The sequence below is a fragment of the Eptatretus burgeri genome, chromosome 11, assembly GCF_056783735.1.
Source record: "Eptatretus burgeri isolate ZD-2024b chromosome 11, Ebu_testis_v1, whole genome shotgun sequence".
Taxonomy (NCBI): domain Eukaryota; kingdom Metazoa; phylum Chordata; class Myxini; order Myxiniformes; family Myxinidae; genus Eptatretus; species Eptatretus burgeri.
This window is the reverse complement of record NC_140971.1, coordinates 93,244,122-93,260,121: the sequence shown is the minus strand read 5'-3', so window position 1 is coordinate 93,260,121 and position 16,000 is coordinate 93,244,122. Positions and strand designations below refer to the sequence as shown.

Here is a 16,000-nt window from a genome sequence, read left to right as displayed (position 1 = left end):
GATACACTGTTACATATTTCACATTTCATCATTTGTCTCGAAATGAGTCTTTAGTTCTTTTATTGTTATAGTTATATCCATAAAAATGAACTATGATTGAACTATGATGCATGTTGCTTTATTGATATCTTTCCAGGTTACTATGATGGCTGAGAAAACCAACTGGAAGCTGTGTGTGCTGTGCGAAACAGAAACTCCTGAAGAACTTGTATGTCCTCTTGCCAACCCAGTTGCTTCGCGTAGAGAGGAGGCATACACAGAGATCATAAGACTTGCAAGACAATTTAAAGAAGTTGATGCTGAACCCCACCCAAACTCGGAACTTCCTGATGAAGAGTCCATGCAGAGGAATTGTGCATCCTGGCACAAAACATGTCGTCAGCTATACAAGATGTCGGCACTCGATCGGGCAAAAGCGCGCCATACTCAGGGGTTACCTCCTCGAAGTAAAAAACCAAGAAGGACCAGTGCAGACATTAATCAAAATGTTTGTCTCTTCTGTGGTGATGAGACAAGTGCAAAAGATCATTTTTTTCTAGAAGCTTAGTCTCACCAAAGATATACATGACAAAGCAGTTGCACTAGGAATGGATCGTGTCGTGACAAACCTTGCAGAAAGAGATTTGGTGGCCATCGAAGCCAAGTATCATCGAAACTGCTATACTGGATTCAACCGACAGTATCATGAGATGGTCAGAAAGGAGGAACAAGCCAAAAATCCCAACGAGAACATGGAGGTTACAATAGAAAATGAGCTGCTCCAATTTATCAATGAAGAAATTGCTGGCGGGCACAGGATTTTTACATTGCACGATTTTACTGATATTATGACAGAAAGGTTGGAACAACATGGAATCAATAAGATGGTGAATCGCACTCGTTTGAAAAAAAAGAGTACTTGAACATTTCCCTGATTTGACTGAAGAGAAAGGGATACGAGATCGAGTATTCCTTGTTTGCTCTGAGACGGCCAGAAAAATAATCTCAGATGCCTGTCAAACACCAGAGGAAGAATCGCGCACATTACAATTGGCAGCATCAATTCTACGTAAAGCAGTTTTTGATCATGAAACTACTTTCAAATTCGAAGGTTCATTTCCATCTGGTTGTGAAGAATCAGCTGTTCCACCACGGCTGAAGTACTTCTTCCGTCAACTCCTTGCTGGGCCAAAATCATCACCTGCAAAAGACAATTCCAGGATGGTTCTCTCTGTGAGCCAGCTCACCATGATGAGTGTGACTTCTCTTTCCACAAACCTGAAGTGTGAGCCTCCCCTTGCAGTGTTTTTAGCCCTCAAAGTACATTCCCAAACCAGGAGCAAGAAGCTGGTGGAACTTCTCCATGAGTACTGCCTGAGTGTGTCCTATAAAAGAGTAGTCAGCATTGAAATTGGCTTTGCACAATCTATCGCTCAGCAAACAAGCGCCAACTCAAATATCGTCTGTCCTACGAATCTGCGTCAGCATATCTTCACAGTTTCAGCTCTTGACAACCTAGATAATTGACAACCAGCTCATAATCCCACATCCAGAACAGCCACTTCATCTTTCTATGGAACAGGAATATCAATTTTTCAGTTTCCTTCATCAGATAAGCCTGGGTTGTATCAAAAACCAATACAGATTGACCGGGCACAAAAATCAGACACTGTTGGACCCATCCTGCCTCCATCATACACATTTGTCCCACCTGTAGGCCGAAATATTGTCACCCAGCCTCCATTAAAAGATGTGCAGCCACCTGTCAATAATCCCCTGGATAATGAGGCACAACATGAGCAGTCCTGGTTGACTTCGGCGCATGCCAACTTGGACCAGGACCAGGGGACAGAGACAGCCACTCCGATTGTGTGGTCTGCACACCACGCCTCTCGATCAGATGCTGTTGGACAAACAGAGAAAAGCATTGAAGCCCTTCTCCCAATTTTTCATGAGAAAGCAGCTACACATGGAATGATTCGACACGGAATGAATCTTGTCAAAGAAACTACAGAATACCTCAACCCACAACAAATTCCAGTCTTGGTAGTGGACCAACCACTTTATAATATTGCAAAGAAAATGCAATGGACCTTCCCTAAAATCTTTGGAGAAGATAAGTTTGTAATGTTGCTTGGAGGGCTTCATATCGAAATGGCCCTGTGGGCCACTATGGGAGATCTCTTACGTGGGCCAGAAGCTAGAATCACTAAAACAGAGGCTGCAGCCACATTGTTTTTGAAAGCATCTGATCTAATGAAAACACGATATGCCCATCAAGTAACCGTTGTTGTACTGGACAGCCTACTGAAACGAGCTTATGAGGGCTGTGGACTCGAGATTACCTTTGACGATTGGATCTCCATGGCTTATAGAGAAGAACCAACAGTCCAATTCTGGATACTCATTGATAAGTACCAACAAATCGTACTCATGTTCATACGGTCACATTGGGAGCGAAAGTTCAAGCTCATGGAAGCTACTCTCCAGAAACTTGTACCTTGATTCTTTGCTTTAAATCACCAGAATTATGCTCGGTGGGTTTCTGTCCTTATAAGAGACCTAGAATCTCTGCGAGCAGCAATCCAGGAAGAGTTTGAAGCCGGTCACTTTATGATAACAAGAAGCAATCATCGGTTCTCATCTATACCAATTGATCAAGCACATGAGCAGGCCAACAAAAGAGTGAAAGGAGTTGGGGGTGTGATTGGTCTTACAGAAAATCCTACCATGCTAGAACACTGGGAAGTAACTGGTCCAGAGATAAGCCACATTGTTGAACAATTTACAGATGTTGATGATGATTATGATCAGGAGCTCCCTCATCATGAGGAAGGAGGTGCTTCCCAGCAATGCTTTCGGCACCACGTCAGAGACCTGTTAGATGTCCTGCTAAGCAGAGGAAATCCCTTTGAGAACAGTACTGATCTGGTCACGTTAGACAATAAAGTGTGTATTGACGAGTCTGCTGCCACTTCTGTTCGTATTCTAGAGTCAACAGGACAAGACCAGTATGACAATTTTCAGAAAGATGTTCTTGAATCCAATTACACTTCTGACAGCGCCAATCCAAAAAAACAAGTTGTTACTGTTCCATGAACAGAAAACGCAAAAGAAGACAGCACTTAAAAGAAAAGTACAGCACTTCAAACAACATGCAGAGTTGTACGGACAAGCATTCATTGTGCTTGATAGCCGTGGTGGAAATCTGCAAGAATTTTTCCGCCACGAATCTTCATCATACCCACCTGCACCATCTTCTGAAGGATCTATCAACTCCTGTACAAAGTCAGATCTGTTGACATGTATTTCGGAAGCAGGTGCAACTTCCGACATTACCACAGATGAAGAGCTTGTGGCACCAGATGTTTATGGGGTGATCGTTATTGATGGTGGAGCACTGATCCATGCTCTTCCTGGAACAACTGCTCAAGGCAAGTTATTTGATGAATATTTCAACAAGATTTTCTGTCCATGGATCCAGCATGACTTGAGAAGAGCAGCAAGAGTAGATATTGTCTGGGATCAATATCAGTCAATGAGTATCAAAGGGGCAACTAGGGAAAAACGAGGAACGGGTACACGGCAACGTGTGTCTGGTTCTGCCAAGGTTCCGGGAAACTGGCAAAAATTTTTAGCAAATGCTGAAAACAAGAAGGAACTATTCTCATTCCTGTCAAGGAAACCCATACAAGTACAATTTCAACATGGCAAATGGGTCTATATTACTTCAGGTGATCAAGTTCTCACTGCAGGGTATGGTCCTCCTATGGGGCAATGTAATCATGAAGAGGCAGACACTCGTGTCCTGGTACATCTTCTTCACGCCATCCAATATTCGTCTGTAGGGATGGTTCATACAAGTGACACAGACGTTGTTGTCATACTTTTGACCAATTTTCACCACATCATGGCTGTGAACCCAGCCGCAGAAATCTGGATTTCATTCAAAGCAGGAAAGACAACCAAAATGATACCCTTCAATACCATCGCTGCAAACTTGGGAGATACAACATGCAAAGCAATGGCACTATTCCATGCATTCACTGGATCAGATAGTACATCGTCATTCAAGTTCAAGGGTAAGTGATACTGTTTCAAGACGAAGGATAAGGTACCATGCCTCATGGAAGAATTTGCAACTGTTACCAACACCACGTTCCTTACTTCACCAAGGTTGAAATTAGTGGTGATGCAGTTCGTCTGAAGGCTGTACTCCAATGAATCTTTGACCGATTACATCAGCGTTGACCTTGTTCGCATGAGGGTATTCTGTCACAGGACGAGAGATGTAGAGAGAATACCTCCTACTAGTGATACTCTGGACCAGCACCTGAATAGAAGCGTCTTTCTAGCAAGCATCTGGACTACAGCTCACGAGCCACTGGCACCTGTCCATGATCCCAGAAACTATGGGTGGGAGGAGAAAGACAGCAAACTGGTTCTCATTTGGACGACTCTACGCCTTGCTCAGGATGTCTTCGACATCGACGTAAAATGCACTTGCACAAAAACCTGTTCATCATGCAAGTGTAAGAAAGCTAACTTGAAATGCACACTCTTGTGCAAGTGCAGATGTGGTAAAGAACAGAGTTAGACTTATTCCCATGCCAGCAAATACGTATGTTTTCGTTTTTTTCTGATAAATAAAAGAACATGACACCAGTTTTATTGAAAAAAATTCATGTTATTAGGTTACGGGCCGTCAGGGTCAATAATCTATTGCCATCACATGGCATCCGTCATCTGTCAACTGTCTGTCATCCTTTAATGTGTTATTCCAGCTTAATATCACATTAGATCTTATGGAGATCATGCATGGTCTATCTATTCATAATTTCGGAATTGGTAAACTTAGATTGACCTTGAATGGTAAATTATATTATGTCTTAATATTACATGAATTTCTTTTGGATTAGGTTTGCATTGCTGGGGATTGGCAATTGAGGAAGGGTCATTCTCAAGGTTGCATTATGCACAATGGGATATATGTTGCTTAATATTGCATTTATTGCTTTAAGTTTGCAATGTTGGGTATTGGGAAATAACCCTAATAGGCTATCTACTAATCTCTTTGGAATTAACATATTGTTGCGAATTCGCGCCCGCCGGCGTGCGAGCGGCCACGTAACTCGAATCACAGAACGTCGCCCACCGGACGGACAATCCCGTCGTGACCCTCTCGGACTAACGCCGGGAACTAGTCACGGGTGGGCCTTTCGGCCTCACCACGATCGTGCCAATCGCCCCCCCGCGTGGGATAGGGTTGCTCGCCAAATTCGACCTACCTAAGTACCCACACGGAGGGTAGACCGGGCGATCGCACCTCGCCGCAGGTCGACTTCGGACACGGGCCACTTTAAGCGACCCGTTCCGTACTATCGGGATAACCGAGTGGTGTTATCGTCAACCTCGACGGTTCGATTAATTATTGGGCGTATTTAGCCCACGACCAACCCTTTACGTGAAGTAAGATGGAGATTCAATAAAAGAAAAGACGAAGCAAAACGGGAAAAACAGTTCAACATAAAGCACATTTATTCCGCGGCAAACGGAAAGCACACATATACAATCACAACAATTATGCACCAAAAGCAAATGTAAAAGTAACACGACAATTCTGCACAAAAAGCAAATGCAACAAAAGAGACACAATGCAGATATACTACCGAATACCGAGCACACGGCACACTTATACAGTTTTACTTCACAGACGGCGCCGCCAACACATATACTCCAAAGCAAAAGAAAAAGGAAGGGGCCACCCTCAACGATGAGGGGGCAGACGGGCCTGGGGCCGAGACCGCGTCGAGCCTACCCGTCTGGTGATGAGCCGCAAAATGGCGGCGGCGCCCCGACTCCGCGGGCCTCGCTGGCACTGCCTGGAATGGGGTGGGAATGGGGCCCCCTTCTCACACTATCTCAGCGCGGGGGGAAACAGGAGGGGGTTGTTGATGCTCGGGGGAATGAGGATATCTGGCTGGCTTGGGTCCCGCGACGAGCGACGCCACTGCGACCTCGACCGCGTTACCGGCCTCCTCTCTCCGCAGCTCCCCGACTCTGACACGAGCGCCGACCTCCACAAAGATTCTTGGCTTCTCCAGCCTCTCCGGACCCCGACAGACACTCTCTCGACTGATTTCGACGCCGTCACAACTCTCCAACTCTTTCCTCTTCTCAACTCCCTACTCTTTCCTCTTCTCAACTCTCTCCAACTGCCTTCGCCGCTGCCACAACTCTCCAACTCTCCTTAACTTCTCAACTCTTCAACTCTTCCCAACTGCTCAACTCCGTCCAACTGCCTCCAACTGCTCGACTCTTCTCAACTCCCTTACTCTTCCCAACTCCTTCCAACTGCCTTTATTCGCTCCGCGCTCGGTGCTTTATAGTCCGACAGGAGAAATCATATGCAGATTTTTTGGATCAGGAATGGCTCGGGGGCGGAGCCACGCTCGCCCATTGGACGAAGGAAAAGTGGGCGTGAATCATTCTTGATCCGCGAATCTGCATATAGCGATTATACTCCGACGCGCCTGGAGGTGGGGCCAAATCGCCCCACGCTCGCTGATAGGACGGAACAGAAGTGGGCGTGAATCATTCTTGATCCGATTTCTCGGAAAGGCTGGTGTTTTTGCACCCGCTGCTCGGTGCGCGCCCTGTACGAGTCCAGTATCGGTGCCCACAAGCGGCGCGGGGATGGCGGTGATGCGATGGTTGCGAGGGCGAGTTGTGACGGTAAAGGTCGTGGCTGTTGGCGTTGCTGTTGTTGTGAAGCGGCGTTGCGGTTGGTGGTTGGTGTGTGAAAGCGGTTGTGGAGAAGGTGGATGTTGTGAAGGCGGTTCTGGAGAAGGTGGCTGTGGTTGTCGAGATGCGGTTGGTGGTGGTTGTGGTGGTAGTAATGGCGGTTGGTCCAAAATAAAGATAGTAAAAGAAAAACGGCTATCTAAAAGGGTCGCAGCCCGAATGAATGACATTTATTCCCTCTAAACAACGGGTTTGGGCTAACTACACATATACTTACAGAGATATCTCACCTACGGGACCTGAATGGTGGTTTGCGAATTTCGTCAACCACAACAATATATTTGGTACTTACCGGTAACCTCACTAATAGATTTACGCACATACCATCACCATGGTGGACACAAGAAGCAAAATACTTACACGTGGTGTTGCTGCTCCTCAATACGAATCTTTTAATTCCAAATATGTTAAGCTCGGACCATTATTTTGAAAGTTATAGCAATTTGAAGAATTCAGATTCTTCTGACGCTGGGTTGATACACCCCTCTATGCCCCAAGTGCCCCCAAAGTGGTCCAGTGTGGTTTGATCGTTACACTCGGACTAAAATTGATATTCAGATCCCAAGCTTCAATTTGGTACCAAAAAATAAACTTTTGCATCAATGTGAAATGAAAAAGATAATTTAGCAGTGCCGGGCACCCCACTAGAGGTGGATAAAAATGGGTATTGTGCAAAGTTCATTTCATTGTGCTAGTAAAGTTGAAGCAATGCAGAGAAGGTGAAGGATTGCTAATGACAGGGGATAGATAGCAGGTAGGTGAGGGAGTGGAATGTTGACTGTACATGTGGGTGCTGGTCCACTACTGATGGAGAGCACTGTGTGTGGAGTGAATGAGGTGCCATTCGGAATGGTGGTAAGGGAAAGATGGAGTGCTGATTGGGGTGTGGGAGAAAGGGAAGTATGAAGTGCTGATTGGAGTGTGGGTGGGAGTGTGCAGATTTCGGTGAAAGTGGTGGAATGGATGGAGTGCCATTTGGGATGGTGGGTAAGGAAAGATTCCTGGAGTGCTAATCGGGGGTAGGTGAATGGATACTGATTGGAGTAGGGTAATGGGTGCTGATTTGGATTGCTGACTGGTTCAGAAGTGGGGGTGCTAATTGGAGTGAAGTTGGAAAGAGGGTCAGGGTGCCACCATGGAAAACTTTTCTGCATGGAATACTGATACTCAGTTCAAGTGGTCATCATCATTGATGGATATTGAATGGAGATGCAATTACAAATTCTACCCTTCTGGTTGCTTCGTTACCGAGGAACGGTTGTGCCACTTAATCGGTGCCGCTAAACATTACAAAAAGAATTTGACAAGAATGCCAGCATTAACTTGCCTACTCTTTGTAAAAGGCATTGGTGGGGTTGTAAATATCAGCCAGATAATGCGAACAGGCATGTATCTTCATGTACATCTGAGGGAGGCACGCTCATTAATGCAATGCCCTGCTGCGGAGCACGAGTCCGACAGTTAATAGTTGGATCGGGACTTGAACTCAGACAAGACAGATGAAAGGCAAGTATGCTAACGCTACTACTGCTCAATTTGAACGGACAGTCAATGATAAATAGTACCAACGTATTCAATACAACTTTGTCAAAACACGAGTTTGTCGAACTTGTAATGAAAATGGGCCGACGGGACGGCCGAGAGGGATGCACACTCGCCTGGGCTTAAATCCTGACCCAGCTCGAAACACAGGCAGGTGTTTTACAGGCAGGGCGATTCATCAATGTGTGTGCCGTCCCTCGGATGGACGTTAAACTGGCATCAAGTTTGCCGGCATTAGATGGTGAATGTTAAAGATCCCACGGCGTCCCTCGTGAAGAGTAGGCAAGCTATCGCCGGCACCATAAACAAATTCCAAATACCTGCCCTGCTGCTGCTGCTGGAAAGACTCCGGTTCTTCGATGTGACGCATTGAAAATTTTGAAGCACTCATATTTTGATTGAAATGCAATAACGCTAAAATAAAAACCTTACACCATTTATTTAAATGCAAAATACTCTCAAAACAGCTCCAGTTAACAGGGTTTATCAGCGATGACGTTTGACAGTTCTCAAAAATTGAGTTTCAATGTAGTTGTCCTCATCTTCACTTCTTCACTTGTATGCCTGTCCTGATAAGGCAGCCGAGGTCACATGCTCACCTTCCGAGTGGTCTCGTCTGTCTGGTTCTATTGGGATAGGACTAAACTACAAACTGTTAGTGTGCTGCACTCAACAGGCAGGGCATCAAACACGATGTCCCTATCTGCTGGTGCTTGGCTGATGGTAATGAATAACCACCGAGTATCTTTCTCGAAGAGCAGGCTGTGTGCGTGTCAATACCCTGGCCACATTCCCAATGGCTGTCCTAACAACCACTCAAAAGTCGATGGAAAGGCACCCAGCACTACGGCACCTCGGCAGCATCTCAGAGCAAAATCGTTTTGAAGTGTAAATATTCAAAGTAGCAAAAGTTTTCATCAAGTTGAATGGGAAAAACAAAACGAGAAAATGTTGTGTGTTCTTTTGCCATGAAGACCTTTGCCTCCCTACCCACACACAAGTTTTGGTGGATAATTATTTTTCATCAATCCTTCCAAGAACACGTCAGAGTTTTGCATTTCAAGCACACCTGGTAGAAGAACACGTCCTTACGATCCGTTCCCTCCGTGGCGAAGTCTTCCAAAATGCCCTCAGGACTGATGCCATGCTCGGCGCACAGCTGCTTCCAAAACTCAAATCCAACTGCCATGGACAAGGAGTCGCACGTAAGAGATACAGAATTTCTAGCTGAATATCAGTGAAAAATAAGTGTTGTGCTGGCTGCACTACCAGGCCACTGTTGTCCAGTGAAACACCATATACAGTGAACCCTTATTTTACGTGCTCTTTTTGTCGAACTTGAAATGTTAGAGAAGATCAATTCCAATTTGAAATCCCAAGCTATGGGTTAAATAGCTTGGCACCGGGCAGCAACGATGCCTTGGGCCACTCGTTGGCACATGAATCCCTTTTGGGATCATCGGCAATGTCTGACAGAGATAGAGGCACATTATTCAACTTTATGAAGAACTGGCTGTCTACTGCTCTTCACGTCCCCCCCTGTCACAAGGGAACAAAGTATCAAGGGTCAACCCCCCCCCCCCCAATACTGTTCTATGATGGCAAATATTTATGGTACCAGGGTTGGAGCCCCTGACTATCTAGAAGCCGGAGGACAATCCGGGGCTGGTTCTTCAGCGAGTATGATGCCAACCACCCATACACTCTCTCAGGGAGGTGGTAGGTTGAGATGCGGTGCATCACCGGCTCCACCAATTCCTGATCTTCGGCATACTAGACGTATTGCTACATGGAATGTATTATCATTCGCCCAATTAGGATATCCAGAAGCTGTGGTGCGTGAAATGACAAGGCTCCAAATATCAGTAGCAGGCCTGTCCGAAGCAATACTTGGCAGTGGACAGCAGCAAGTCAGTAACTACACCCTCATCCATTCAGGAGAGTCACAGCGCAACTATGGGGTTGCCCTATGAATGGCAAATTATATGAGCTGCTCATTGATGTCATGGCTCCCTGTCTCAGGCTGTCAACTTATGGCTCGCCGAAAGCATCGACATGGCACCCTTTCTCCGATTGTGGCATACGCCCCGACTGAGGTCGAGGGTTCAAAAGTGTTATCGGGACCTACGGTTCAGGCTATATGAATGACAACTCTCTTCATTTGATCTCCCTCTGCTCCTCTCATAACCTATCCGTTATGGGTTCTTGGTTCAGAAGGAGAGACGTACACAGATTCATCCGGATCTCTCATGATGCTTAAACCCGTAAAGAACTGGATCACATTTTCTCTCGAGCTCATTCAATTCTCAAATCGTATCGGGTTTTCAGAGGCGCCTAAGCTCTGGCAAACACTGACCACAGACTAGTTGTAGCTGATGTACGTCTACACTCTGTATACCATTATCAAGCAAGACCTGGGTGACATTTGAACGTGGAAGCTATGGTTCATGATCCAGAGCTGTCAGCTCGATATAACATCGCCATTCAGAACCGATTTGATGCTTTGGGCGAACTCTCAGATGATGTTGAGAAAGTCTTGGCCTCTTAACCGTGATGCTATCCTCTCTACAGCATCCAAGACAGTTGGATTCAGTAAGCAACAGAAACGGCCCTGATTGTCGGTTGATACCCTGGCCCTTATTGGTATGAAGATGCAAGCATGACTTCAAGGAAAGATCCCAGAAAGAAGGCACCTTAGAGGTGTCTGTCAGGTGAAGGCTAGAGAAGATCTTGACTCTTGGTATGGGCAACTGGCCGATGAAGCTGAGGAAGGTATTCATCAAAACGACCTTAAACCTGCCTTCCGGTCAATCCAGCATGTGTGTATTGGTCGAAATTCAAATGAAAACAAAAGCAGCATTTCAATCATGAAGGCAAGTGGCACCCCCTGTCGTACCAATGAGGAAACCCTCAACTGCTGGATCGACATTTTGAGCAGGCACTTAACTTTCCCACTGGTACACACTCCCCCCCCCCCGACTTGGAGGAAGAGGCACCCCTCCCTTCTGCCATCTACCGATCTGTCCCCTCCCTCCTTCCATCTATCTATCTGTCCCCTCCCTCCTTCCATCTATCTATCGATATGTCCTGTCCGTCCTGTCTGTCCTGTTTGTCCTGTCTGTCTTCCCCTCCTTCCATCTATCAATCTATCTGTCCCCTCCCTCTATCAATCTACCTATCCCCTCCATCTATCGATCTATCGATCCCCTCCATCTATCGATCTATCGATCCCCTCCATCTATCTATCTATCCCCTCCATATATCTATCTATCTATCTATCTATCTATCCCCTCCATATATCTATCTATCTATCTATCTATCCCCTCCATATATCTATCAATCTATCTATCCCCTCTATATATCTCTCTATCTATCCCCTCCATATATCTATCAATCTATCTATCTATCCCCTCCATATATCTCTCTATCTATCCCTCTATCGATTTATCTCCTCCATCAATCTATCTATCCCCTCCCTCCCTCTATCTATCTATCTATCTATCTATCTATCCCCTCCACCCCTCTATCTATCTATCTATCTATCTATCTATCCCCTCCCTCCCTCTATCTATCTATCTATCTTTCCCCTCCCTCCGTCTATCTATCTATATATCCCTTCCCTCCCTCCATCTTTCTATCTATCCTTTCCCTCCCTCTATCCATCTCTCTATCCCCTCCCTCTATCTATCTATCGATCTTTCTATCTATCCCCTCCCTCTATCTATCTTTCTATCTATCCCCTCCCTCCCTCTATCTATCTATCTATCCCCTCCCTCCCTCTATCTATCATTCTATCCCCTCCCTCCCTCTATCTATCTATCTATCCCATCCCTCCCTCTATCTATCTATCCCTCCCTCCCTCCCTCTATCTATCTATCCCATCTATCTATCTATCTATCTATCCCCTCCCTCCCTCTTTCTATCTATCCCCTCCCTCCCTCTTTCTATCTATCCCCTCCCTCCCTCTTTCTATCTATCCCCTCCCTCCCTCTTTCTATCTATCCCCTCCCTCCCTCTTTCTATCTATCCCCTCCCTCCCTCTTTCTATCTATCCCCTCCCTCCCTCTTTCTATCTATCCCCTCCCTCCCTCTTTCTATCTATCCCCTCCCTCCCTCTTTCTATCTATCCCCTCCCTCCCTCTTTCTATCTACCCCCTCCCTCCCTCTTTCTATCTATCCCCTCCCTCCCTCTTTCTATCTATCCCCTCCCTCCCTCTTTCTATCTATCCCCTCCCTCCCTCTTTCTATCTATCCCCTCCCTCCCTCTATCTATCTATCTATCCCCTCCCTCCCTCTATCTATCCATCTATCTATCCCCTCCCTCCCTCTCTCTATCCATCTATCTACCCTCCCCCTCCCTCTATTTATTTATCCCCTCCCTCCCTCTATTTATTTATCCCCTCCCTCCCTGTCCATCCCCTCCTTCCCCATCTGTCCCATCCCTCCCCATCTATTCCCCCTCTCGCTGCCCCACTAATATTTCCGTCAGCGAAGCAACGGGTTGCATTTGCAAGTCATAAATAATGATAGCAAAACTGTAATTATACGTAATATGCTGATACAGGGAACTTCACCACGTACAGTGCCTTCAAAGTATTCACACCCCTTGACTTTTTCACATTTTGTTGTGTTACAGCTCAAATTTAAAATGGATTAAATTTAATTTTGTTTGTCACCGATCTCCACAAATTACCCCACAATGAAAAAGTGAAAACATGTTTTTAGAAAATTTTACAAATTAATTGAAAATAAAAAGCTCAAATATCCTGCTTCAATAAGTATTCAACCCCTTTGTTATGGCACTCCAAATTGAGCTCAGGTGCATCCAATTTCCTTTGATCATCCTTGAAATGTCTCCACAACTTCATTGGAGTTCACCTGTGGCCAAATCAATTCATTCGACATGGTATAGAAAGAAACACTCCTTTCTATACAAGGTCCCACAGTTGACAGTGCACGTCAGAGCAGAAACTCCATCATGAAGTCCAACAAACTCTCCGGAGAACTCTGAGAATTGTGAGGAGGGATAGATCTGGAGAGGGAACAAAACAATTTCTCGAGTGTTGAAAGTTCGCAAGTGTACAGTGAGCTCTATCATTAGGAAATGAAAAGAATATTGAACTACCCAGACTCGTCCTTGAGCTGGCCGTCCGACCAAACTGAGCAACATGGTAAGGACCTTGGTCAGGGAGGTGACCAATAACCCAATAAACACTCTGACAGAACTACAGAGTTCCTTGGCTGAGATGGGAGAACCTGCAGGAAGTATAATGTAACGGTCTCTGCAGTACTTCACAAATCGAGGCTTTATATGTGAGAGTGGCCAGATGGACGCCACTCCTGAGAAAAAGGTACATGACAGCATGCCTGGAGTTTGCAAAAAGGGCATGCAAAAGACTCTGAGAGCATGAGGCAAAAGATTATATGCTCTGATGAGACAAAAATTGAACTCTTTGGCCTGAACGCAAAACACTACGTTTGGTGGAAACCAAGCACAGCTCATCACCCATCTAACACCATCCCTGCCGTGAAGCATTGTGGTGGCAGCATCATGCTATTGGATGATTTTCAGCGGCAGGGACTGGGAGACTTGTAAGGACAGAAGGAACAATGAATGGAGCCAAATACAGGCAAATCCGTGAGGAGAACCTGCTTCAGAGTGCAAAAGACCTTACACTGCATTGATTCACATTCCAATAAGACAATGACCCAAAGCATACAGCCAAAGCAACAATGGAATGGCTTCAGAACAAGAATGTGAAAGCCCTTGAGTGGCCCAGCCAAAGCACAGAGTTGAATTCCATTGAGAATCTGCAGAAAGACTTCAAGAACGCTGTTCCCCAACACTCTCCATCCAACTTGACAGAGCTTGAGCGAATCTATAAGGAAGAATGGAGAAAAAAAAATCCCCAAATCCAGATGTACAAAGCAGATGCAGACATACCCAAGAAGACTCGAAGCTGTATTCGCTGCCAAAGGAGCTTCTACAATGTATCGAACTCAGGGGGTTGAATACTTATTGAAGCAGGACATTTCAGCTTTTTATTTTTAATTAATTTGTAAAAATTTCTAAAAACACGTTTTCACTTTGTAATTGTGGAGTTCATGAACACCGTCTACAACAAGCAATGTACACCCAGTTCATGAACACCGTCTACAAGCAATGTACACCCGGTTCATGAACACCGTCTACAACAAGCAATGTACACCCAGTTCATGAACACCCGGTGCATGGACACAGTCTACAAGCAATGTACACCCGGTTCATGAACACCGTCTACAAGCAATGTACACCCGGTTCATGAACACCGTCTACAAGCAATGTACACCCGGTTCATGAACACCGTCTACAAGCAATGTACACCCGGTTCATGAACACCGTCTACAAGCAATGTACACCCGGTGCATGAACACCGAATACAAGCAAGGTACACCCGGTGCATGGACACAGTCTACAACAAGCAAGTTACACCCAGTTCATGGACACCGTCTACAACAAGCAATGTACACCCGGTGCATGGACACAGTCTACAAGCAATGTACACCCAGTTCATGGACACCGTCTACAACAAGCAATGTACACCCGTTACATGGACACCGTCTATAAGAAGCAATGTACACCCGGTACATGGACACAGTCTACAAGCAATGTACACCCGGTACATGGACACCGTCTACAACAAGCAATGTACACCCGGTGCATGGACACCGTCTACAACAAGCAATGTACACCCGGTACATGGACGCCGTCTACTCCAAGCAATGTACACCCGGTTCATGGACACCTTCTACAACAAGCAATGTACACCATCTACAAGCAATGTACACCCGGTTCATGGACACCTTCTACAACAAGCAATGTACACCCGGTACATGGACACAGTCTACAACAAGCAATGTACACCATCTACAAGCAATGTACACCATCTACAAGCAATGTACACCATCTACAAGCAATGTACACCCGGTGCATGGACACAGTCTACTACAAGCAATGTACACCCGGTTCATGGACACAGTCTAGTACAAGCAATGTACACCCGGTACGTGGACACCGTCTACTACAAGCAATGTACACCCGGTACGTCGACACAGTCTAGTACAAGCAATGTACACCCGGTTCATGGACACCGTCTACAACAAGCAATGTAGAAGTGTCTCACTCTGGTTTCCACACTGTCCAAGCTGCAGGGTGACGATTTCACGGGGCATCGTCTTGTCTCGATCTGAGGAAATCGCGCGGGATGGAAAGGACGGACCGGAAACGCGTCATGGCGGTTTTACATGAAGAAAGATCCTGAGGTAATTTTCAAACAATGAGTCGAAGAATATATTTGTTACTTCATGTTCGTGTCATATCCCTTCATTGGGTACATTGATGGCGCAACACTTGTCGACGGAGAAAGAAGACCGGGACGAACTCCATCCGAGCTGAAAGGTAATTTAAAATACATCAATACTCCCATCCAGAACGTCGTGTACAAATTATTCGATTTGGCCGCCGACGCTCACAGTGACAAATTCTCGTATTCCTTTGCCTACAAGTACGATAAATAAATAAAAGGAGGAAAGATGAAGTCGTATAAGGAGTGAAGAGAAAATGCAGCATGTATATATATATATATATATATATATATATATATATATATATATATATATATATATATATATACAC

The 16,000-nt window shown here is 45.5% G+C and overlaps 2 protein-coding genes and 1 pseudogene across 3 annotated transcripts in view; 2 read left to right on the top strand and 1 right to left on the bottom strand.

Annotated features, from left to right (window-relative positions):
• LOC147017667 (tubulin gamma-1 chain) overlaps window positions 1-15,643 on the bottom strand; it is a 37,385-nt gene extending 21,742 nt beyond the window's left edge. Inside the window, exons 1-2 of the mRNA XM_085847418.1 lie at window positions 15,489-15,643; window positions 9,395-9,507 (exon numbers count right to left, since the gene is read on the bottom strand). Coding sequence (XP_085703544.1) covers window positions 9,395-9,507; window positions 15,489-15,537 — 162 coding nt within the window. The 5' untranslated portion in view covers window positions 15,538-15,643. The remainder of the gene's footprint in view (window positions 1-9,394; window positions 9,508-15,488) is intronic.
• LOC147017668 (uncharacterized) lies at window positions 146-4,605 on the top strand (annotated as a pseudogene).
• The window catches only part of LOC147017666 (teneurin-3-like), a 420,926-nt gene continuing 420,556 nt past the window's right edge, over window positions 15,631-16,000 (top strand). For both annotated transcript variants that reach the window (XM_085847416.1, XM_085847409.1), the window contains exon 1: window positions 15,631-15,763. The gene's annotated coding sequence lies outside the window, so the exon portion shown is untranslated. The remainder of the gene's footprint in view (window positions 15,764-16,000) is intronic.